This window comes from Tachypleus tridentatus, chromosome 9 (assembly GCF_004210375.1).
Source record: "Tachypleus tridentatus isolate NWPU-2018 chromosome 9, ASM421037v1, whole genome shotgun sequence".
Taxonomy (NCBI): domain Eukaryota; kingdom Metazoa; phylum Arthropoda; class Merostomata; order Xiphosura; family Limulidae; genus Tachypleus; species Tachypleus tridentatus.
Window position 1 is genome coordinate 75,945,915 of NC_134833.1, and position 26,130 is coordinate 75,972,044.

General features: G+C 31.4%; 2 protein-coding genes across 13 annotated transcripts in view; one reads left to right on the plus strand and one right to left on the minus strand.

The window, feature by feature from the left end:
* LOC143225528 (FERM, ARHGEF and pleckstrin domain-containing protein 2-like) overlaps window positions 1-15,627 on the plus strand; it is a 94,086-nt gene extending 78,459 nt beyond the window's left edge. For 4 of the 7 annotated variants that reach the window (XM_076455148.1, XM_076455150.1, XM_076455149.1 and 1 more), the window contains exons 17-26: window positions 281-331; window positions 1,498-1,556; window positions 2,918-2,989; window positions 6,721-6,789; window positions 8,028-8,200; window positions 9,225-9,331; window positions 10,781-10,968; window positions 13,233-13,340; window positions 13,688-13,839; window positions 14,582-15,627. In XM_076455148.1, coding sequence (XP_076311263.1) covers window positions 281-331; window positions 1,498-1,556; window positions 2,918-2,989; window positions 6,721-6,789; window positions 8,028-8,200; window positions 9,225-9,331; window positions 10,781-10,968; window positions 13,233-13,340; window positions 13,688-13,839; window positions 14,582-14,693 — 1,091 coding nt within the window. In that variant the 3' untranslated portion in view covers window positions 14,694-15,627. The remainder of the gene's footprint in view (window positions 1-280; window positions 332-1,497; window positions 1,557-2,917; window positions 2,990-6,720; window positions 6,790-8,027; window positions 8,201-9,224; window positions 9,332-10,780; window positions 10,969-13,232; window positions 13,341-13,687; window positions 13,840-14,581) is intronic. The other 3 variants (XM_076455152.1, XM_076455153.1, XM_076455154.1) reach the window with 1 other exon arrangement.
* Window positions 9,693-26,130, minus strand: part of LOC143225527 (importin-5-like) — an 83,836-nt gene continuing 67,398 nt past the window's right edge. For 4 of the 6 annotated variants that reach the window (XM_076455145.1, XM_076455141.1, XM_076455147.1 and 1 more), the window contains 5 exons: window positions 22,470-22,544; window positions 19,223-19,367; window positions 17,232-17,460; window positions 16,650-16,791; window positions 16,352-16,557 (listed from right to left, as the gene is read on the minus strand). In XM_076455145.1, the coding sequence (XP_076311260.1) occupies window positions 16,471-16,557; window positions 16,650-16,791; window positions 17,232-17,460; window positions 19,223-19,367; window positions 22,470-22,544 (678 nt within the window). In that variant the 3' untranslated portion in view covers window positions 16,352-16,470. Of the gene's footprint in view, window positions 9,844-14,502; window positions 14,709-16,351; window positions 16,558-16,649; window positions 16,792-17,231; window positions 17,461-19,222; window positions 19,368-22,469; window positions 22,545-26,130 lie in introns of those variants that run through there. The other 2 variants (XM_076455142.1, XM_076455143.1) reach the window with 2 other exon arrangements.

Genomic DNA, 26,130 nt, shown 5'->3' on the forward strand with positions numbered 1-26,130 from the left:
AGTTTCACTTTGAAAAGAACTAAAAAATTTCAAATTCTATAAAGCTCAGTGATTTTATAAATTTAAATTAAATGTTCCCTATTGGGTTTTTGTACATTATAAACAGTTATACTGTAGTTAAAAAAGTTTTAGATCTAAAGGACTGTTGTTACTTAATAAATAGAAAAAAGGATATTCACATGGACTAGTAAAAATTGTAAAATAAAGTTGAGATTTGAAATAATTGTTGTTTATTTGGCACATGAAGTACTGAATATACAGGACATTTACATTCTGTTAGGGCTTGTCAATCATTATGAAGAACATCATCCAGATCAAAGACATTGTAAGAGTAAGTATTTCATAATATATTCCATCCAGATAAATGGTAGCTTTATCAGTTCCACTCTTGTTATTTTATTATTTACAACTTCTGTATGAAATATATTTTATGAAATATGTAAAAAGTATGTAAACATACAGGCCTCTAGAAAAGTATTTGACGTGTAATAATGACACTAGAATTTGAATATAAGAATTGATTCAGAAAGCCATAAAAATCAAATATTGAGCATTAAAAAAAACCTTTTTCTAGGTCCAGCTGTAGCTTTTTTTTTTTTCAAAAATATGTTATGATTTTATGTATGTGTTACACTTTTTGAAACCTGGAGACACATTGGAACTTGGATACAAATTTCTGCATGTGCTGGTCCTCAAATATTACATTATGAGTGTTATTATTTATATAATCCAAAAAGAACAAAACACAAATTGCTTTTGCAATACCTAGTTTTCCCTTATAAGAGGAAAGTTCTACCTTTCAAATGGGCTTGGGTTACAGAGTTTTTATTATTTTATAGTAAGACCTCTTGAACCTATTTTTTTTATCAAAACATGAATACTGCTATACCAAATAATAGATGGCGATACAGTTACCAGATATGTGTACATGTTTTTAGTCTTCAAATATATATGAATGAGACCTTTAATTTCTCCATTAAGAGTTACGAAAAGTAAAAAACAAAATAATATAAACACTTGTTTTGTCTGATATATTCAATTATTTTGACAATACTCTTGTTTCTTCATATTTTCTTACAGTTTAATGTTTTCTAAGATTATTCTTTAAATACTTTTTGTGTTTTTTGGAATCTATCTAATAAATCAGTTCAGAGTGGCTTAGTGGTTGGCATGCCAACTTGTGGGTGTGAGGGTTCATGGTTCATATCTCGTTGCAAATGGCTTTCCTCTAGCCTATCAATTAGAAATTAGAAACAACTCGTATAGAATGCCTTTGTGTAGCTCTGCATGAGTGTCTAGAATAAATATTTCAAAATCATTCTAGTTTCAACTAATGTGGTAAAGTCTCGCACATATTCCCAAAAATATTTATCATATCTTTAGTATGATTTTTTTTCCCTTCTCATCTGATTTGTTGCTATTGATAAATTATGTTAAAGAGCAGTTGATTTCATATCTTTAACAAGTTATCCTGATGATGGCTTTTTTTATTACCAGTTATTCTGATAAAGCTTCAGCAAGTTACTGCATCATACAAAGAACCAGTAAAGGCCATGGTGAGTTTATATTGTAAACATGAAGAGAAATAGTAATAATTACACTTACACTACATGTAATATGTATGCAGGTAAACTAGCACAAAGGCCTGGCATGGCCAGGTGGATAAGGCACTCGACTCATAATCTGAGGGTCGCGGGTATGAATCCCCATCACACCAAACATGCTTGCCCTTTCAGCCATGAAGGGCATTATAATGTGATGCTCAGTCCCACTATTCATTGGTAAAAGAGTAGCTCAAGAGGTGGTGATGGGTGGAATGATTAGCTGCCTTTTTTCTAGTCTTACAATGCAGAATTAGGGATGGCTAACCCAGCTAGCTTTCGTGTGGGTTTGCACAAAATTCAAAACAAACCAAACCAAACTAGCACAGTTCAAATTGCATCCTTATGTACATATAAATTTTCTTATTCGTAGATAAAGTATTGTCCAGATTTTCGGAGAATTGCTTTTACATGATTTTTTTCTTAAGAAACATTTTTAATATTCATTTAATGTTGATAATGTAATAAAGTTTAAAATAAATGTTCATAATAGAGACCAAAGTTGTAAATTGGAACCTTCTTGATATTTCTTTAGTCATTCCTTATTTAAGCTTGTATGGCATTTGTGGTTAATCAAGGTGTGTTAGATACTGATTCCAACTTTCAATAAGTTGTGAAATAAATAAATATTAAAAATACACACCAAAAAGTTAAATCTGCAAGAACCTCTTCTTGGATCATTCAGCTTGTTGATTTTTCTCTAGTATGGAATATTATACATGATATTGTAAGTTTATTAAAAAGATAACTCTTTAATTTATTTAGAAATCTTCAAGAAATTTAAGGTTGTCGAGTTAGACTTGTGTATTTAAAGAAAACATGGTATATGTATTTATTTTTTATCTTATTACAAATTTAACTTTAATATCTGTGTTACCTATAGGGTGTTGTGATAACTATTATAAATTCTTTGTGAAGAACAAAATTTTAGTATAAATTTGTTAGCAAATTGGATAAGTGGAAGTTGGTAGCATTAGATTAGCATTTGAGTTTTATGATTTATATATTAAATTGATGAATAAAAATTTATTTGCATTGTTGGAAATGTACTTTATGAATTATTTAGATGTCAGATACTTTATTATTATATTTTATGTCATGCTACTGTTAAGATCAAATGTATATTATTATTTGAGAAAAGATAAATAAAAATTGTTAGAGCGCTCCAGATTTTATTAGTAGCTCTTGCTAGTGTCATTGACCAGTTGGTAGAAAAACTGAGGTGTTCTTTGTGTTGTCATGTTAACTGTGTACATAATAATATCTGTCATTTAAAAAAACAAACTTACCTAATTACTGTTTTTGTTTTCTTCCAGGAAAACTATGTTAAACTGATGGACCTACACCATGAAATGGTGGGAACTGAAGATCTTCAACAGCCTAACAGAGTAAAGTTCCCTTTTTTGTGTTTTTAGTATCAATAAAACCTTTCATTTGTAATCCAGGAAAAGGCTGATGACTTACAGTGTTGTCTACAGTGTAAAACTTAGTAGGAGCTCATTCACTACCAAAATTATATTAGTATTTATAATCAAAATACTTATTCACAGTATCTGCTTATAAAATGCACTGAAACAGTCACTGAGTAAGTGTGTATCTTACTTTTATTGTGATTAATTCATTTTACTTAAGAGATATTAATGAATTTTTAAATATCTTCAGAGATTGGGTTTTAACATTGGATTTCATTGGTGACCTGATAAAAAAAATTGTAGATTAGGCCTTTCTTACATGTACATTTTTTTCTCATTGTAGCAAATTAAATGGAAATTACAAATACATTGTTTTTTTTTGCTGTTGATTTTTTTTTTAATTTGTTAGGGTATCTAACAAAACTCCACATCAAATTTTTCTGATATGTGGCTGTATGTTTTTACAACTTTGGTAAATCTTCCAAGATATATCTTAAAGTGCATTGGTGAAAATTTTGTTTTCAGTAAGAATATGGACTTTACTCTTTCACAGATATTTTACTTTATATGTGAATGCTCTTCTAGTATTGTATAACTTAATATTAAAAATCAACCATATATATATATATTACTTTAGAGCAGCAAATAGGAGAAAGGCAGCAGCCAATATAACAATTATATGTACGATCTGACCAATGAAATGTCATCCAGTTGTTTTCTAAACAGCACCAAATTCCCAGTACCTTCAAAATAAATTTAACATACCTAAAATAGAATAATTGTAGTTAATATTTTTAACTAGTGACTGTGTTTTAATGTTATTTTTAGATAGTTTTTCATTTTAGTAGAATAACCATAAGTTTTTTGTGCTGCATTATTTATTTCAAGTTTCATTACTTGCTCAAACCACAACATAATATTAATAGACAAAATTTGGAACATACTTTGTCAACATTTATAGTTTTTTTTATACATATGTAAAAGGTATTTCATTCCGTTAAGCTTTGTTTATTAAAGCATATTTTGTTGTGTCACGTAAGATATGTAATTTATGTTGTCTGTACACAATATTTTTTATTTAGTTTGTATTAAAACAAGTAACTATTAATTATCTCTTACAATTTGCTAAAATAAGTTTATTGATACTTATGTCTAAGGGTAAACACTCAAATACAGTAAAAATACTACTGAAAATTTGATAAATTTAAGTTTCTTATAAACAGTGTTTACCGTTTTGATATGAATACATAATTGAAAAATATAAATTGTGATTAGAAGAATCACATTTACTGTATGCTTTCCATGATATGTGCCACAATATATGAAGCCACTTATTTATTTTCATTTTAAGATAAAAAATATGTATTTATTTTTAATATATTTAAAATTTTGGTACTTCTCTACACTTACAAAAATTACAACATCAAATAAAAAATTACGTCTCATAGAATACAGTTTCATTTATGCACAAGTTTGTGCCTACTTTAAGGTTAAATTAATCTTTTAGGTTTTTGTATTTACTTCTAAGCTTCACTCTGATTACATTCTGGTTATACATGCATACACATTTAAATATTTTGTAAAATTGAAACTTAATTTTTTATCAGGTTCACAATGTAAGTATGAGTTATTAAAGAGGATTTCAGGTGTTAATTGTAGATATAACTGTGAGTCTCTTTAGCTTTATAAACACATCTTTTTAGATTTTAACATGATCATTCTATTAAGTTTCTGGTCCAGTATGTTAAAAAAAGTGTTCTGATACTTAAGTGTTATCCCTCGATACATAAAACTGCTGACAAAAATGTCTAATATCAACTCACCAAATTCCTTGTGGGCCATAACTACAGTTGTTATAGGGTTCTTTAACTTCTGTGTTACACAAGAAATTTAAACAGAAATGCCTTCAGGATTGCAATTTAATTCACAAATTACATCTGGATCTCCTGTGTATTGTAACTTATGTAGGAAATATAGCAATATTTCCTTTCTTTATTATCAGTTCTCTACACTGAGTCAGAGCATTATAACAGACAAAAGCATAAAATTACTCGATACAATGCAAGTAGTGAATGGTATTTTAACAAATGAATAATATGAAGGTTAAATAACAAAGTAAATTCAAAGTCTAATAGACAAGGCTAACAAGGAACAAGATTTTTAGGAAATGTTCTTTACAAACTCCACCCAGAAAAGTTGCATATAATTTTCTCAATCCATTTCAATATAAAGAAATAACTTTTTTTTAAAATAATGTTTGAGTGAGTTTAGCGGTTTCTAAATTGTTAATTGTCATGGGAACCTAAAGTTTTGTTTTGTTTTTATAGAACTAAAAATTTGGCAGAAAATAAACATTGGACCTATTACACAGCTTGTTTTTTAATTTAAACTAATTGAGTGTACCAGTTAAGGAAGCAAAAACTGTATAAAGGACAATGTTAGATAATGTTTTCCTCCCTTTTTTCTTTTGCTGTTAAATTCCTAGTAACTTCATTAGATGCTAATTGCATATCCTGCTTTATGGAAAGTAATAATTGAGTAATTTAATTAAGTACTTCTGTCTTTAAATTCAAAACCAAAAATGCATAAAAAGATGAAATGTGCCCTATTTCATGGTGTTTTTCCCCCACCTTCTCAAGCAGAAATCTAAAAAAAGTGGAAATGTGCCATATTTCAAAATTCTTGTTTGTCTACTTTATTGGGCAAAAAGTCTAAAAAAAACCAAAATAGCCCATGTACACAATCACGTACAATTTGAATTTACCATAAAAATATTGTAATCAAGCAGCTAACTCTGCATGATGCAAGCCAAAAATCTATTTAAAAAAATGGAAATGTACTATATATCAAGGCCTTTTGTCATTTTCTTCTCAGGCAAAAATCGTAAAACAAAATAGCTTATGTAAACTGTCAGACAGTTTCCAGCTACCATACAAACACTTATGATAACTGAACCAGCCACCTCTAGGTGATGGATGGGTGCTCACACAGAAACACATGTAATGGATGACCTATATGATAAAATATCAGATTTAATACTTTTGTTTTTTGCTCATCAGTAAGTTTACAGACCTAGTTAACAACAAACATTAATGTATGATAATATTGCTAATGTTTTTTATTATTGCAAAATGTATTATGTTGATGTTACATAAAACTATGAAATGTTGTGACTTCTGGTGCCATAACTTCTCACCATCTTTGCCTTCTACTGCAAGCCTAACATCAAACAGGTGTAAGGAGTGAGTCATATAAGTTACAGAATAATTTGATCAAAGGCTTTTGTGAAATATATTTGAATTTCTTAAATATGTGAAACAGTAATTATCCCTTATTTCTACACTTAATTTACAATGCAACATCTTTCAAGTAGTTTAATTTATCATAGCAAGATGCATTCAGTGAAACTAATGTGCTTCTGATAGAAAATTTACTTTATGTGGTATATTTTATTACATTCAACATATTCTGTGTTTGTAAATATAGAATAGGATAGATGTTTCCTACTGTAATACCCATAACTCCAAACAGAAAGAAAGAGCATTTGCTTCCTGTATATTGTAGTTTGTTTCATATTTAATTTTGTATTTTTATCTTCTCTTAGTATTTTGTGAATCACTTTTTATTGTAAATTGCTTGTTATTTGCATCCAAAAGTTAATGCTAATGAAGTATGAATATTTGAAACATTGTTTTTATATCTCCTAGGAATTTATCAGAGAGGGGTGTCTTCAGAAACTGTCAAGGAAAGGATATCAACTAAGAATGTTCTTCTTGGTTAGTCATGAAAATATTTCACTACATGTTCAATATAATTTAGTTTCAAATTATAGCTTTCTCCTGTAGTACTTGTTTACTATTGTAGAAATCATTCATCCAGTTATTTTGTTTTCCAATGTATATTATTTCAGCACTTTGTAAGTTTAGAATAAATATCCTATTATGATTTATAATGGTGTGAAATAAAATATTGTCTTATGATTTATAAGTGTATGAAATAAAAAATCTTATTAAACCTGGCAAGGCTTGATGGTTATGGCAATTGGCTTTCAAACTGTGAGTGGTGGGTTTGGTGTCCCTTTCAGCTGTCAGGGTATTACAATGTAATCTTCACTGTGATGACAAGAAATGCACTTGAAGTAAAAATGTATCTTGGAACAGCTGGTATCTGTATAAACAATTTTAACAAAATAAAGCAGAAAACAACATTTCGACCTTCTTAGGTCATCTTCAGGTTAACAAAGGTATAGATGGCTTAAGAAGGTCAAAACATTGTTTTCTGCTGTATTTTGGTAAAAGTATTAATACCCATACCAGCCTTCCTGAGATACAATGTGATCTTCTATCTCACTATTTGATTAGAGTGGCCAAAGAGTGTGAGGTAGGTGGAGTTAATTAGCTGCCTTCCCTCTTGTATGTCACTTCTAAATTATGAATAGTTAGTGCAGATAGCCCTCAAGTAGCCTTGTGTAAAATTCAACAAACAAACAATAAGCACTAGTTCCTGTTTATGAACTTCTATCATCACTAACAAAAGTTTTAACTTGTTGTATGTCTTCATTATTATTGCTGATATATATATTTTTTCCAGTTGTGTTGTTTTACAAGTTGCCCTAGTTACTTTGTAATTAGTAAAATAGTGCATCTTTGAAAAGTAGTTTTTTAAAGGTATTTTTTTACTGTAAAAAGTTTAAATCAGTCTGTGGGTGAATTGTTATTTCAGATGCATGAAACAACAGTAAACATGTAAATCCAATGCATTTATTTTTGTACATATTTCTATATACTTTCTATCTATTTATGATGTTTAAGGGGTTGTCTGAATAATTTGAAACTTCAAAATGTTTTCATTGTCTATTATTTACAGGTTAGATCAAAAAGCAAAGTAAAAATTAAGTCATAAGATCAAAAATTAAAATAAAGTAGCAAATTTTTGTTAAACATGTGCAAATAACTGAAATTGTTAATTTTTCACTTATCTTAAGTATATGAGTGTCAGTTAACTTCTTGCATAGTTTTCAGATATGTTGCTGTATGCAAGCAGAAGCTCCAATCCTCGTCTCCAGTTCAAGGTTCATCGACAGCTCCCTCTAGAAAGTGTTATGGTTGAAGAAACTGAGCCTAAGATGGGAATGGATTTCTGTTTTACAATTTATGGTGGGAATCAAGCACTAATGGTAGCAGCAAGGTAAGTAAAGTGAAATAAAAAAGTCATAAACTGCTTCTCACTTCTGTTAGTGTGTCACATTAAGTTATGTAAATAAACAGAAAGATAAAAGTCATTCAGGTAACATGATTATATCAGTCTATCTATGGAGATTCTTGTCTACCATTCATCTCATACAGCATCTTATAAATAAGCCATTAAACACAATATAGGGGAGATCAGTTAGAAAATTCAAAACCAAATATTTTTGTCTTTTCTGTTGTGTGTAATTTAAAAAAACTTCAGAAATTGTTATGAAATGTTATTTTGTAGATTATACAACATAAAATTATCATTAAAATAATCTTGGCAGTCAAACAAATATTACGTCATTTTATAACTTGTGAACCATGTTAGAGGGATAAAATGCAAGCCAACATGTCTATCAAGTGCAACCATGTATTATGAAAAAAGTACAAACATGGAAATGTTTTTTTATTTGGGAAATGTAGGTTACAGCAAAACTAGTACACAAAACTGCATTTAAAAAGATTGTTACACTCACATCACATGTAAGTGTAAAATGTATTGTTAACAAATACATGGTGTACACTTGTTATTTTAAGTAGTTTCAATACAAAAAGTTGATTACGATAATGAAGTTACAAGTATCTATACAAATATAATATTACTGTCTGTTGTATATTATGTTCATGTAACTACTATATACAAATTTTTTATTTTGCAATTTTAATGGGTGTTTGCATATATTTTACCATCACTTTGCCCCCCTGTTGATGGATATTCACCAAATTTGGCAGGAAGTTTTGATGGGTCCTTGCATAGATATAAACTTGCAGTTTCATTTCACATTTTGTGTTTTATATTTTTTATGGCACCTTTGCATTTTGTACATAGAAAGGAAAACCTTTCATTAATCATGAATTTACATAACTTCCAGTTAGGAGACTGGTACTCCAGCTATAGTTAATATATAATTTTCTTAAAAACTAAACTTCTTAATCAACCTTTTAAGAATTATTCCTTGCCTTTAATTTGTTTTTAGTTGTGAGGAAGAAAGGCAGAAGTGGTTGATGGATCTAATAAAAGCCATTGACTGTGCTAGAGATCAGAGAGTTGGAAATTTTCTGTACTCTAGTCTACATTCTTGCAGTAAGTAATGTTGAAGGTATATAGTCTTGTACTTCACTTAGAGCCAATTCAGGGCTATATAAGAGTTAGCACACCGTTATGAAATAGTTAAGCACTATTCTAACAAAAATTGTGTTTTAAGGATTGAGTAACAACTCATGCTGTTATTCTTACAAGACAACCAAGAGTAGTTGAGTTTTGACAAGTGAAAGCTTCATATTTTGTGTGGGATACTTACATAAATATACTATATCAATGATTGCAAAGCCTGGAGTTTCAACTCATTTTCCAGAGAGAGGCACAGATATTCCTAACAACATTAATTAGAAAAAGTTATACAAGTGTTTACATAGATCTTGATAATCTTTAAAACATTTTGTTCTATCTGTCATGATAAGCAAACAAGATTAGATTTCAGAGTTGTCTTTAAAACTTCAAAGCAAAGTCCCTCTTCAAGTGGCACAGTGGTAATTCTGTGTATTTCTATACCACTGGTGAACACAGCTCAAATAGCCTCTTCTGTAGCTGTGTGCCTAATTACAAATAAAAAAAAAAAGTTATTTGTCAGCCACTAATAAGTCTAAAATGGATTGTACATTTTTAGTAATCAAATTTAAGCTCAGTATATTGAAGATAACTTTTTTAATTTAATTGTGAATTTGCAGTACAGGTGTTGTCTGACTTTGTGGGTTAAAATATGTATAGTTTTATTATGGCAAGATTATCTGTTTTCATTTTTGGTTAGATTTTTAATATAGTAATTGATGATAATTACTGTTGTTTTTCACACTTAAACCTTGATCTAATTGAAAGACCTTTCATTTGTTTGTTTCGCATCCCCGTTGCACCAAACTTGCTCACCCTTTCAGCCGTGGGGGCGTTATAACGTGACTCCCACTATTCGTTGGCAGTGGGTGGTGATGACTAGCTGCTTTCCCTCTAGTCCTTGAATAGCTTTGTGCGAAATTCAAAAAAACAAAACAATCATCATTTGTTTGTTTTTATATGTAATTCTCATATGCATTTAATGAGTAATTAATCATATAAAATGATTCGAAGAGAGCATGTAAGAATGATTTAGTGGAAAATCATCTCTAATAACTTGCAAGATTATATAACAAGTTTAAAAGGGCCCTTGTAATAAAATCCTTGAAAGTTTTAAAGGGCAAGTTGTTGAAAAAACACCAAGTATTACTTCTAGTCTGTGGGTCACTTGTTAGTTAGAAAGAGTTGAAAAATATCCTACTGTTAAATAAAAAAATTAAAATTAGTGAAATTTGTATTAAACATGTAACTGTTCAGAAAGAATATTTCAAGAGAATCCTGGAGTAATTTTGTTAAGAATGTTAATTTTAAAAAATAACTTTTGTATTAAATTCCATATGTGACCAGTATACATAAATACTTATTGGTATCATTGTAAGACTTTAAAATACTTAATGTGCCAAATAACCTTCACTTGTTTTTCAGGTTCCTCCAATGAATTATTAGATAAAATAGATGGTCAACATTCGTTATTTTCTCCACCTGCTCAAACAGAAGGAGGCAGCACCAATACAAGTGAAAAGCAGGTGCAACACAGGGCAACTCTAACTGTTCATGTGTGTTGGCATCGAAACACGAGTGTTGGAATAGAAGATTTCAGACGATCTATGGTGGTTAGTTAGGATTAATACATTAGGTTTCATGGGTATGAATATTTTCAGGAAGCATGCAGTCTTGAACAGTAGTACAAAGCTTTATAAATGATGTGATGAATAAAAAAATAGAAAAGACACACGATCGTTTTTACTTCATCCCTACTTCATGTTTTAATCTAGTATAAAATCATTTATTCCTTGTGCTACTGCCCCCATACATTATACCAACCACATGACCAGTAGAGTTTCTATGCTATAACTTTGTTCACACAATAACCTGAATTTTTGAAATCAGGTATTTGTTTTCTAAATATTGGTCCATGAATGTATGAAGTCTGAGCATTGTAAGTGCAGTGATTTTCAATTTAAGACCAAAAACACTTTGATAACTTTCAGATAGAGAAAACACTTTTTCACTAAAACGTGATGTTATTCCTGTGCATTTGGTCAATTTGACTGAACATGTAACCACCAAAAATAAAATGCAGTAACACTGTTCTGTAGTTTTTAGTATTGCCCACAGAGCTTCAGCATACTTCTCCTAAGCATTTTTTCTTCTACATATTTCACATCTAGTTTCTATGTTTATTTTAGTGTCAGTGACTGAAGTAGAAACCTGGAGAACATAATGCAATGAATCACTTTCCTGGACATTAAACTAATTATGTCACACTGAAATATAATGCTTTTGATAGCAAACAACCATCTGCAGGCTTATGGCCACAATAAGATGATCGTTATGGAACTTATTGTAATTCTAGCTTCAAGAACTCAGTGGGACAGGGATTTATCAGCTTATTTTTATGATTGAAATTTCCCTTTCAACCACAGCAGAATGGTTGTAAGGGGAAATGTCTGAAATAATAAAAGTGAGAAAATGTTTATGATCTGACTCCACAGTATGGGCAAATCTAATAAACTTGCTAGGTGCTTAAAATTGAGCACTTCTGAATGTGTATTATTACTGTTTATTCATAAATGCTATCTTTTTTCTTAGGACAATAAATAAAATGTATAGAACAACAACGTTTCTAATGTTATGAATTTGATTTACATGTCACACTTGTTAAACCTCTTCTTCTCTCATGTGCAGAAGGGAAGACAATTGTTGTAGATTTCAGATATGCATTTTAGAATACTATGCTGTAACACACAATACTCCTGTAATTTACCTTGCTTTTTAACTGAGCTACATGTATGTGGGTTAAAAAATATCGTAAGAGCAACAGACTTCAAAATTTAAAGTAAAATTCCAGCTTTCCCCTTCAAACCCATTACAAATGACTCAGATTTATGCAGCTTGGAATATGTTTTTTTTTAGTGATTATAAACATGTACTTAAAAAGAAATGAGTGTGAGTAAGCAAAAGGTTTCAAAAGAACATTACAGGGGAAGGGGCTACCCTGGGTGGTTTGTTAAATATATTTATATCTCAGCAAATCAAAAAGGTAGGAGGTTTCTATTTCATTAACTACTACAGATATCATATGGTAGGTGTAATTCAATATAAACTAACCAACAAGTCAAGACAGATAATGTGATATACAAAAAAGGATATTTAAGTTTGTTTTCATTTTCAAATTAAGAAACTAAAGTTATTTAATTTTGAAAAATAAAATCTTACGATATGGACCTTTTGTCTTATCCTGAGCAAGAGTAATAAACCTATATATTTGTTGGTGTAGACCCTTCAAATACTGTGGTTAGCTTTAACCATATCATAATATAAGAACTTGCATGTTTTATATTAGTGTAGCATTTCAACTTCTGTACAATATATGATGTGTAAGTGAAACAATTTAATCTTGAGAAAACTTTACTTAACCAACAGTTAAGCTTACATCTTAATCTATGGATGAAAATTGTATTTTCTATATGCAAGTATATATTATAAGGTTAGGTGGAGGAAACGTTTTTTGGAGCTCAAGTTTATTATATATGAAACAAGTTCTTTACCTCATCACTGTTACATAAAAATGTTGAAATGTGATGAATCCTCTTTACACTTAGGAAACCTTTAAACCAATTCTTGTAAAAATGTTATGTTGAATTTGTAGTTATTAAAGACTTGTGCCCAGAGTGCAAGAATGGGGGATGATGATTTCTGTGCTGAGACTTCATTAAGAACTATCCAAATGAAGATCTCTGCACTGCAAGAGGATGCTGTCCTTAAAACTGTTTGAAGTCCATGCAGTGAATCCTTTTATCAAACTAAAAATAAAATAAATACATTTTGAGGAAATGTATATATTTATATTTATTCTTTTTCCTTTTCTAATCAGAACCAAATGAGTGGTTATTTACTGAGAAAGTTTAAAAACAGCAGTGGGTGGCAGAAACTGTGGGTTGTTTTATCTAACTTCTGTCTGTTTTTCTACAAGTCATACCAGGTTTGTGGATTTTTTGTCAAATATCTTATATCTAATAAAATACAAAATATTCACAAGTTCTTAGATTGAAAATATGTTTGAATTAGTGAAATCAAATTTTAATATTACTGAAATTTTAGTAGTTTTGATCAGGAAATAAATAGTGTTAAATTAAAGTACATAATAATAGTAGAATTTTAACTTTTTATATTAGTTATACAAATGAATTGTACAGACCTTTACATGGAAATCAAATAAATGTTAACAATTTCTTACCTTTAAAGTGAATTTTTAATAACCAGCTTCTCTGTTTTTTATTACACAAGTTGCTACGAGTTGTATTTTTCCTAATACTGAGTGTTTGACAGGATGACTTCCCACTAGCCAGTCTCCCTTTAATGGGCTACCACGTTACAACACCAAATGAACAGGACAATATCAACAAAGACTGTGTCTTCAAGTTGCAGTTCAAAAATCATGTTTATTTTTTCAGAGCTGAGAGCCAGTATACATTTAGCAGGTATGTTTGTGTTCATGGGAGGGTGAAACATTTAATAGTGACATTTCCTAGTTTTTAAAAACATCTGAATATGCTACTAAGCTTCAAATCAATATGTTAGACATTAAACTTTAATACAGATTGTAGGTATACAGTTTTACCTCTCTTGGGTAAAATTTATTAAATTTCCAGTGGTTCTGTATAAAGTTGCAAGGAATGAGAAATTGATCACTTCTTAAAGCTTTAGCTATCAATGTGTTACTTAGGTGGATGTAAGGTAAGTCATGTCTGTGCTGTATAATAAATCGAAAAACTTTCAAGTTACAAAAGGAATTTTTTTGTTTAAAGTGTCAATGTAGTCAATTAACTGAGTGTGCACAGTCTTAGTCCTTTGCACTTACTTTGTAAAATCAGAATTTGATTATTTATATGAAACCTGGCAAGCTTTTAATAAATTATACAAGTTTGTAACTCATCTGATTTTTTATGTACAATAAAGATACGTCAATCCAGGAAGTGGAACTGGATGATGTTAATGGTTTGCATAACCTTTACAGTATGGATTTGTTTATGTATTATCTGGTTTTCACTTCATTAAGTACAGTTTCTAAAGTAGCAGTGTAGGGAAAAAGGAATAGGTGATAACACTGATACCAAGTACATACCATCTTGAATGGCACACACTTTTAAGAAGTTAGAAGGTGGAAATTTATTCAAGTTGCAGCCTACATATGAATCAATGTAATTATTCTTTCTCTTTCAGACAATACAGTATACATTTGTTACAAACAATATTTGTTTTAGGTGGGTGGAGGTTACTGAAAAAGCTACACTGCACCACACCTCTGTCTAAGCTACTGAAGGGTGAGCTGTGACACCATCATAATGATCTGAAAAGTGTAAGAGATTATCTTCTAAGACAAAGTAATCTTATTAAATGTTTTTTTTTTGTACTATTTGGTGCTTGAATAACAAGAAAATATATACATGCTATTATATTTTAGGGTATGTTGTTTAAACCAAGATGCTAATTATGAATTTGTTCATAACATTTAGGAAATATATTTTATATTAAAGATAAATTATTTTAATAGAAGCACTGTACCATTTATTCTTGTATTAAAATTTGTGTATGTTCAGCTATTAATGTTATGCTAATATATAAGAGTGGAACATGTCTCTTTTCAACAAAACATCAGTCTGGCTTTATCACTAATGTATTTCTCATGCCCACCTATAGCTAAGAAAAGGTTTGGTAGAATATAACATTGGAGGTGGTTGGAAAACCTGCCACTACCACCCTTATTCTCCAGGTGGTTTATCATGTGCTTTACTCCATTCACTAAAATATTAGATGTAACCTCTGAGAAATTTATGAGAAAACAGTTTGAACAGACATGCCTTTTATTTTCACTATAGTTTTTAGTTAAATTGCCTTTCAACCCCATAAATTTCTGTATTCTTTAGATAAACATCATTAAGTTCCGTCCAGTTACTCTTTTCATTAAACCTCATCACTGGGGCTTTACAAAGTTACCAACCTTTAACCTGATATATATGAATAACACAAGTGAAACTGTGTATGCTTCACAAGCAGTAATTTGTTGTAGAAAGGGTAAGGTGGTGATATGGAAGAGCGAGTAGCAATCTTAATTTTATGTGCATGCAGCTAGTTTGTTGTTGCCTCTTTCAATTTAAGCTATATATATATATATAATCAAAGTGTTCTGTGTGGTTTTATATTCTAAAGCATTCTGTTACGAACTATTTTAGATGCATCTATAAATAAAAGCTCAGGTTTTTTATAAATGTGAGTGATAACATTTTTTGATCTGTTATCTCATTATACAAAGAGCTGTATCACAGAGGTTAAGTGGTATGCTGTTGTATGGTAGAAACGTAAGTTCACAAAAGGTATACAATGCTATACCTACATAGAGCACACAAGAGCTTTGAGATAGAGTAAATTTATATAAAGTAAATGAAAAAGACCTTATCCTTCCCCACCTCGCACCTTAATAATATTCAAAGGGTACTTACATATTTATCTTTAAGGGTAACAACTCGATAGTTTAACAGTGGCTTTACAATAACGTCACCAAAAGTCAGTGTTTAACAATTATATAATCAGAAAGCTCAAAATATAATCTCACTGCTACTATCATTCTGACATAAGTTTGAGATACCACCAATGTTACATATAAATCCAAATTTGATCTACTCGTTTTGTATGCGTGCTTAAGCAACTGTACTCTCTCTCATATTTCATTAATTCAATTGTTATTTGTTTACCACACTTTACACAATATTTAATTTATATCACAGATATATATTACTCATAAAGAAGTGTTAATCATTTAAGGTGATGGTTCAGGTTGATAGGCATCAACGGGCTTGTTCATGTACAAAACATCATACAAAAAACTTTTCATTAGAGTAGTAGCAGCACAAATTAGTGTATTGACTCAGGCAGTTCTTTGTCTAGTTTTAAAGTCTCTGTGGAGCTTTTAGAAAGTTTATCTTCTACACTAGAAATCATTAAATATTTATTTGTTGAATTAGAGTAACCAAATACAGAGAATAATTACTAAACTTAGTTTAAATTTACAATGCTGTTTAACATAGAATCTGTGACAAAGAAAGTGAGTCTGGTCACTGGGGGGTTAATATTTGGTGTAGAGCATGCTGCTGGCTGTGTGTGAGTTGTTTAAAACATTCTGTGTATACATCTCCACTGCTCTGAAAAGACAAAATAAAATAAACCATTAATGTTACTACATTTGTTAAATATACAAGAGTTATCTCCACCAGTAAAACATTCTGAACCTTACCTGGAGATGTTGTAGTAAGAGTACCATTTTTTTTCCAACCTCTGTTTGTGGGTCTATTGCCTCTCGAGAGAAAGCTTCAGCCATAACAGCCACTATCTGAGGCAAATTACAGTTTTCCTTGCCTAATAGTACTGGGTTGTTCCTGAAATCAAAAAATAAATGGCAAAATTATTATTGTTTCTTGGACTGCATAACATGTTCAACACAAAATTGGAAAATAATGACTTAGCCTCTCACTTAATGCACAATAAGTGTTTCAATATTAAAATTTAAAAAAAAGAAAGAAGTTTGGACTCTCAAAGTTATACAGGGACAGCTACTACTAACACTTACTGTAAAATTATATTTTGATATCCATGCACAAAAACAGAGAAAAATGAAAAAACTCATCCTCATAAACTGGGATTTTTCAAGAACAACTAAAGGGAATATCTTGGTTTTTGTCAGTTGGATTTCTATACTGAAATAATGAGAATTAAAAAAATGAAACTAACATTTTATTTGGGCTCAATTTTATTACTTATCTTAAAATTTCATCAAGAAACATTTCCTTTTTTCATTTATAAAATAATATAAACTTACTGTTCAAGAAGTGTGCATAAGAAACCATAGACATGAGGAGTTTCATCCTCATCTTCCCATACAGGCAGCCAGTTGAGCCAGAGAGGCAGAATCTCATCAACTGAAACTTGGCTACTATTATATGCTAAAATCTTTGTTATAGCAGCAATGGCATTCTCTGTAGCTGTAAGGTTTTCTGGTGATCGTGAATCTGGCATATTTATCATGTGGACCAGAAGGGGTACAACTTCTGTCAAACAAAAAATAATTACAAACTAAATTAGCATCTTATAAAAACTTGCAAAGTTTAGATATAATGATTATGTACAGTGAGTTACATTAAAATGTGAATGTAAAATGATGTAGCAATGACAGTGGCAAAAACAAATTCAAACAAGAATATAGGGATGATTGAGCTATAAATAGATCATCCCTACATGACTTTCATTGTTAAAATTTAACATTACACTGTTAAATGTTTTAGTACGAAATGGTTACAAGGTCAATCAATTCAATTAACCTCCTAGCAAGAATCTCTATTAATCAAAACACATTTTGATTCAACTTGGTTTTCTTTGTATGCAAGACCTAGGCTCTTTGTTAAACTACATTTATACCTACTCTGACACAACAATGATATCATGATAAATACATAGCCTCTTAACTCCAGTAATACTGAAGTCAAGTATGCACTTCACCATGTAACATTAAATGTTAATGTTGAAAGTAATGTAGGGATGTGTGTTTAGTTGTATCATCCAATATTCTTGTGTGCATTCTTTGACAATACCATTTCATATTTACAAAAAGTTTTTCCCCCTTACTGAAAGTTAGTGTATTCTATAAATGCATGTAATAAACTTTAATATTATGTATATTAATTTTTTGTTCTACTTCTTCATTTCATATATAGTATACAGATTGGCTTCCTAAAGAACATCAACTGTATAATGCACAAAACACCAAGTATTCCACATGTTAGTTATCTAATGTTCATCTATTATTCACTGGTAATTCTGGTGTCACCCCAACCTTATGTTTTTGAGAGAAGTATCAAATTTCTGTTTAAAAAACCTTAACTTCAAGGGGTAATGATAACATCTTTTAAACTGGAATTATAATTTTTATTTTTTCCTTAATTATGACTGAGCGATGACATTGCATACTGCCCAGAAACATATTTTATTTAGTTTTAAAATGCTGTTATTGATAAAATAGTTGTAGAGTGATCTTGACTGAAAGAAGAAGAAAGATTAATAATTTGGGGAGTTGGTCACTTTCTAGTTTGGTATAGAAACAAATGAAAATAAAACTATTATTGTTGATTTTAATGTGAATATCCTTTTTTTACCTATTGAGTATTTTTGGCCATCCCTACATACAGTCTACAAACTTGAATTTATTATAAGACGTTTCTATTAATATAAATAAAATAATCTTTGTGTTCACATTACATCTCTACCACAGCTTCAGCAGGAGCTAATGAAATTGTGACAGTAAAACACTGAACCAGTAGATACAGTCTAAAAATATTATGTTATTTACATTAAGTTGTTTTACAAGAAAATTTGTTTGGCAAAATTCTGAAAATGATCACTTCATTAATTCTATCTAAATTTAACTTGACAGTACACATATTTTATAACTAATAATTTAAGTTGGTAAATATTAAAAAGTATTAACATGTTAATTGTAATCTAATAAAGAAAATACTAACTCTGTAAATAACAACCTGTAATGAAAAATGCAACAAGACCAGGGCATAAAACCTGTGGTATAAATATTGCACGGTACAAAACAATTCTGTATAAGAATGTCACAGATTTTATACACACACTCATCAAAAAACATGCTTCATTAGACTGACATGTTATTAAACTGGCAGTGTACTCTATGCCACGTTCAAGCAGCTGTACATCAAACCTAGTAGTATTAAAATTTAATAACTACTTTTAGGTTTTTCTTCTAAATCTTTCAAAATGTCCAAAAGCTGATATGGAAGCCTATATTACCTGCACAGGTTTTGGCAAAGCCTTCCCCAGCAAACTGGCCCATGACACCAAACCCGTAAGCAGAAGCCTGTCGAACCTCAGGATTAACACTGACTAAAGCATCTAACATTGGCTTGAGGAAATACTGTTGGTACTTTAAACATGCCTTAAACAATAAAATAAAAAAGCAATAAGTTGGTACAGCAGTAAATATCAGTGTTTACCAAATAACAATATTAAAAAATGGTATTTAAATATCACATAGAAAAAGTTCAATGAAACAACATTATTCAATGTATTACATATAGAAATGTATAACTTGAAAACTTCTGTATTAGGTGATGAAATTTTCCATACCAGAGAAGGTCAAGATGTAGAACTGCATTTCATACAGCTTTGTGTTTATATTTTTGTATACACAAATTGAATACTTAATATGCTGAAAACAGTTTCTTTCACACATTATCAACCATTAGCACATAAAATAAACTGGTTTTAAAAACAATCACTGGTAGATTCAGCAACTTGTCAATTAATTAATGTATATCCTATCATTTTACAATAGGTTAAATATATTATATTAAAACGATTTTCAATGGGCAGATCAGCAAGTCATATGACATCCCCAACCAATATAAAATAATGGTGGAACTGACTGTGTCAAAACTATATTTTGACACTGACATTTCATAGATATTTTGATACCACTAAACAGATTGTTTTTTTTGGATGGGTGTGTAAGAAGAATACCAGAGCAAAACATTCATACAATCAGGTCTAGAAAAATGTGCACCCACAAATCATGATAAGCTAAGTGTAATATCTTGAAGCAGTTCAGAATCCAAAAGAAGCACAAAGGTTAGAGGCACAAGCTACTAAAATCTGATTTAATAACATGTATCAACTTGGAGCACCAGGACTATTCAGAAAGCAACATGCATGCAACAAACCACACTAATCAAAGAGTGGTATCTGATAACAGAGAATCCATGAACATTAAAGGTTAATATGGCAAAAATCACCTACATCAGGGGTTCCCAACCGGTGCATCCCAACCCCCTTGGGGTCGCAAAGCCTTGGCAGGGGAGTCGTGTAGCCTTGTTAGAAGTAGCTTCGAATAACATTAATTTTATTTATCAATTACATTTTCATGCTCTTACATTTTTTTTGTTTCTGTGCAAAGCAAAACGTTTCAACTTTTTGTCAAGACAAAGATCTTCAAAGGGAAAACGTGTGTGGGGTTTGTACGGATGGGACACCGGCTATGCTGGGATCGAAATCAGGATTCCAGTCGAGAGTGAAGAAGCTAGCACCTCAAGCAAAGGGCATCCACTGCATGATTCACCGATCTGCTCTCGCCAGTAAGACTCTCCCTGCCTCTCTGCAGGAAGTGCTTGAATCTGTAATCAAAATTGTAAATTATGTGAAGACTCAAGCACTCAACACTCACCTATTCAAAGAACTATGCAAAGACATGAATGCTGACCACGAAGTCCTTCTCTTCTAAACAGCAGTACGTTGGTTGTCGAAAGGAAACGTTATTAATTGTGTCTTTGAAATGAAAGATGAAATAAAGCTATTCCTGGAGACTCAAGAAAGGAAAGATCTTGTAGCTCACTTCGAAGATGAAGCATGGAATAAAAGAGTTGCATACCTAGCCGACATTTTTGACCAGCTGAACAAGCTCAATTTGAAGCTTCAAGGAAGGAAACACATGTTCTCCTTTTTCAAGATAGTCTTCGGGCCTTTGTTTCCAAACTGCAGAACTGGCGTCGGAAAATTAATCTTGGAAACATCGCTATGTTTGATAAACTTTGTGGAGTGACGGATGAGTCTCAGATCCAACTGGATCAGTTCCTCAAGGATGAGATTACCGAACATCTTCAGTCTCTAGAAAAGGAAGTCGAGCGTTACTTCCCTGAGCTATCACAGGAACAGGAGGCCCTGGTAAGGAACCCATTTTGTACTGAACTTGATGTATCCAGCATCCCAGATGATATCCAAGATGAATTTCTGGATCTAAGGAACGATCCAGAGCTCTTCAGCTCGTGATCTCTTCAAAGTGAAATCCGTGACTCAGTTCTGGTGCGCTATGTATCAGTCATACTCCAAAGTCAGCATGATAGCTTTATGTGTCCTTGTTCCATTTGCTTCTACCTACTTGTGTGAGGCAGGATTTTCCACTCTTGTCAATATAAAAACAAAGAATAGGAACAGATTGGATGTTGGAGATGACATGAGACTGGCTCTAACAAACGTTCGGCCACGAATTTCAAAGCTTGCTGCTGAAATGCAACATCAGGCATCTCACTAGCTGGGTTGGATAGCTGTTCAAACCTATGTTAATATTATTTTAAGAAATATGTGTTCTTTTTGTGAATTCAGGTTGGACCAATGTGATTTAATTTGCTAATAAATAATTACAGAATTTTTAAATATTTTTTTTTAGATGTTTCTTTCCCCATCCTTCACAGAAAATAAAAGAAAAATTAAGCTGCTGATAGTAAGCCCTAAGTAGGGGGTCACATGGGTTTCAAACTTTTAGGTAAGGGGTCGCGAGTGCCAAAAGGTTGGAAACCCCCTGATCTACATATTCCAAGAAACAGTATACAACATAATCAAGAAGGATCTCCACATGGAAATGAGGTCAGCAGTGTATGAGATGACCAAGATAAAGCTTCCAGTGATTCCTTAATTAGCTCCAGTGAAAGACACAGCAGTCATGTCATCTATGAATTCCCATGTGATCAGACTGTTGAAATAGGTACTGGTAAACCACTATCTATAAAGATTATGAACAGCTTGCAGGGACAAATGGTGTGCTTTGGACAAAATATCTTTATAACAGAGCCTTTCACAGTGGAAACAACACTGTATGGTTATATTTAAGAAACACAGATATCCAAAAGAACATGATCAGATGTGATTACATGGTGAGGCTCTAAAATCCTTTGGGTACAAGTAGTCAACCTGCGTACAAGTTTAATTCTTTGCTGCCAACTTTAAGTGGTATACATTTTTTGTACATACTACTTTGATTATTAATCAATGATACCTTAGAATGCCCTAAGACTTAAACATAATTTTAATATTTAATGTGAAAGAACCAAGTGTTTTGTAAAATAAACATTTTCCTTTATTTCACATCTTAAACACATTCAGATTACTGTTAATTTTGATTGACACAACAAAAAAGATGTTACGTATTTTACTCGCAATATTTAGTACCAAATATAATATCAAAATGTTACACAAGAGATAAACTTACTGATCCTCCATATTCAATGACATCATCAAATACACAGATCCCCCACTGATGGTCAGTCCATGGTCTTTCAGGGCCCTAAAACAAAACAAATACTTTTTAACAGAAAAATATTTTTTTTCAAATATGTATTGTTTGTTTCATAATTTTTGCACAAAACTGCAAAAAGAGATATTTGCTCTTAGCTTGTACTTAAATTTGAACTGATAGCTAAAAGAAAGGCTGCTAATCAACAGTATCCATCACTACCACTTCTCCAGCTGGTATGACTGAGTAATGTGACACAACTTTTCATTTATAATTTTTTTTTCAGAGCTCAAAATGTGGAGTACATATCTGCAGAAATGTATATACTGTAAACCCACAGATTCAAAGTCCAAGTATATCAATTACTAGGCCACACCAAGCCCCTCAAATACTTATCATTAACGGACTTAATATGTATATACCATTTTCTATGATGTGGTGGTTTCTTTTGCTCTACTATTATCAGAAATGTATATTCCAAATTTTGCAAACTTATCAACAGATAATAAATACACTTAACCACCACCAAGGTAGTACTACAATTATCACACCAATATCACTGCAGATAAAGTATTTTGTATACTATGATTAAATATTTTTCTTAATTAGAAAAAGATCACGTAGTATCCTTCAAGCCACAAATGCAAGAATAAACAAGTTTTATCTTTACTAAAAGATTGCTCTAGTCCATGTAGCTAAGTGTGCCTTTTACAGAGCTACATTCAAAATGTATTACATTACTTTATTATCAATGTACACAAATAATCTTGACGTCAAAATTCATTTACCACGTTTGGTCCTAATAATAACTCCTACAATAGTGCCATTCAAGAGGCCCATAGAAGCAGTCAGTGTCCCAAATTCATATACCAGAAAAAACTTTGTTTTTGAAACAATTGTGTGTGAACCACTGGTGTGTTACAGTCCATAAAAATCAGTCATGGGACACAATTCAAATTTTAATAAAAGTTTTAGTTTCTTCATTTTAAAAGGAAATGTTTATATAAATCTTCAATCTTACACTGTATGAGAACTACAATGCTGATGTATAATAATATAAAAATTAAATTGAAACAAAAATAAAAACAGTAAAGATATATATTAGTGTAATATAAAATTAAAAATGTATATTGTATTCATCAAAATAAAAACTATACTTAAACTTGCCAGTGATGATAGAATAATGATGATGTTGGAGTGAAGGATTCTCCCCATCATTATCCAGCTATGAGTGTGTGTTTTCTTATAGCAAAGCCACATCGAGCTATCTGCTGAGCCCACCGAAGGGAATTGAACCCCTGCTTTTAGCCTTGTAAATCTGTAGACTTACTGCTGTACTAGCAGGGGGGCTCCAGCTATGAGAGGGACCCCACAGAGGCAGCATAGGAGAACTTACAGTGGCTAATAAATCACTGATACCAATGACAGTGGATTTTCAAGGAGTAAACCTCCAAGTTACAATGGAACAACTTTGTATGAGCAAGGAAACTGGGCTGAGCTCATGATCACTGTTGTAATGCTGGTGATTAACTGAGTGACATGGGTGGTGGGGGTTTCTTGTTATTGTTCTTACTTCATCTCATTTAAAAAGTCCATTTAAATATCTTTGTATGGAATCATACCATCTTCAAACATCCATTTAAACTTAAGCTGCATTCCATAAAAGGGTCCAGCTCAACCACTTTATCAACAAGAACCTTTGCCACATGCATTATTTTAGCTCATTTTTTCATTGTTTGATGCAGTTTTGGTTTCTCAGTCTTATTCTCTCCTTTGTTCTCCTCATTGATTGATGAGTTCTGAAAGATCATCCTCATTTACCTCCTCTTGGTGCAAATTGATGAGTTTCTCATCCTTTGCCACATCGTCAAAGTCCTTTTCACCGATTTTGTGTGCCAAACTTACAATCCTCCACACTTCTTCATCCACAGAATGAAATCCTCTGAAGTCATTCACAGCTTCCTCCAAACTACATTTGAAGTGTGCTGTTGTATTTCTTCAAAAGACTTCTGGATGTTATTTATACGATCAGCAATGTTATATTTTCCCAACAACCAGTAACAGAGCGAGAAAGATCAACCTTCATCTCATCCAGTATTACAGCAAAGGTGCAGCAGGTGTAACAGGTCTTGAAAGTTGCAATGAGATTGTGATCCACAGGTTGTAAGAACCTGGTGGAGTTGAGAGGTAAAAATATTACCACCACATTGAGGTGAGTGAACTGGAAGCTTCCAGGGTAGCCAAGTGTATTGTCCAGGATAAGAACTTCTAATGTCAGATACCTTTTCAACATGATGGACAAAGCAGTTATAAAAACCAGTCAAAAAATGCTAGAAGGTTATTCTTGTATTTTTCTCTGGAGATTGTGCTGCATTCTCACAAATGAGAAGGGTAAGGTGGTAACTTATCCACCCTGAAGCAGTACTCACCTCATTGGACAAGAAGGTATGGGTTGGCAGCTTCTTTCAAAAAAGTTCAGTCCCATACACTTGTTACCCTAAATCAGTGTCTTGAGCTCCAGTAGGTACTTTTTCACAGGTACATGATCAACTGATGCTGCTTCCCTGCTAGCTTAAGATTATGGAGGTTGTAATACTTCTTGATATTCAAACAGCCCTTACTGACTTGAAATGTTTGACTACAGTGGCAGTGCTACTCCCTTCATCTGTTGTAGAAATGGTCTCACAAACTCTAAATAAGTCTACTGAGAGTAGCTTTTTTCTGATACTGATCTATTACCCAAACTCTGAGAACTTTATTTTTTAAAAATTGGATCACAAGACTAAAATTACACTTTTGGATTTTGGGACAAGCTAGCTACAATGCTTGGATGGGTACTAGCCTCATTTTTCTTAAAATACCTCACTCTTGACTTTGACTCCATAATACCTAGCCACAGAGACTTAGCTCTAACTTTGTTTTAATCTTTCTAATATCCAAAATGTTTCACATAATGGCATCCCTTTTATCTTAATTTTTGCAACAATCACTTTCTTCACTTACACTTTAAGGGCATGATTAAAGCCTTGATAGACAAGTTTTAAAAAATATAAAAAACAAACATGAACATATGCTAGTATACCCTCTCATGGCAGGCATTTTGTTTTTTTGCATATCATGATGTTTTTAATGAAGATTCAAATTTAAGTAGAAGTCATAGTATCAATAAATATAACATAGCTAATAATCTATATTTTAGTAGTATATCAGTTTCACATTTAGAATTTTATAAAGTAACACTTTAAAAAATTCTAAATTTTTCTTAGTATGAGAATTGTGAGAATTTCTCTCTAAGCATTCCTCCTTTTCTAATGTATTGAAGAACAAAATTCAAGATTTACTGTACAGAGGATTGTCAGTTTCACTTTCAGTTCAAGCTTGCTTCCCATAAGAAACATATCAACAAGATCAGGTGAATTTTTAATTTCTCTTGCTGCATAGTTAGAAAGCTTGAAAAATGGAATGTTGTCACTTTTTGCATGTTATTATTCTGTGATCTTTGTTATTTAATTAAAATATTTAGAACAGTATTACCATTTGTACTTGCTTGAGCTCTAGATCATAAATTGTCAAAATCTGCAAATGCAGAAGTTAAAATGTTACACATTTTAGGTCACAACAAAGAGTCAAGACAGTA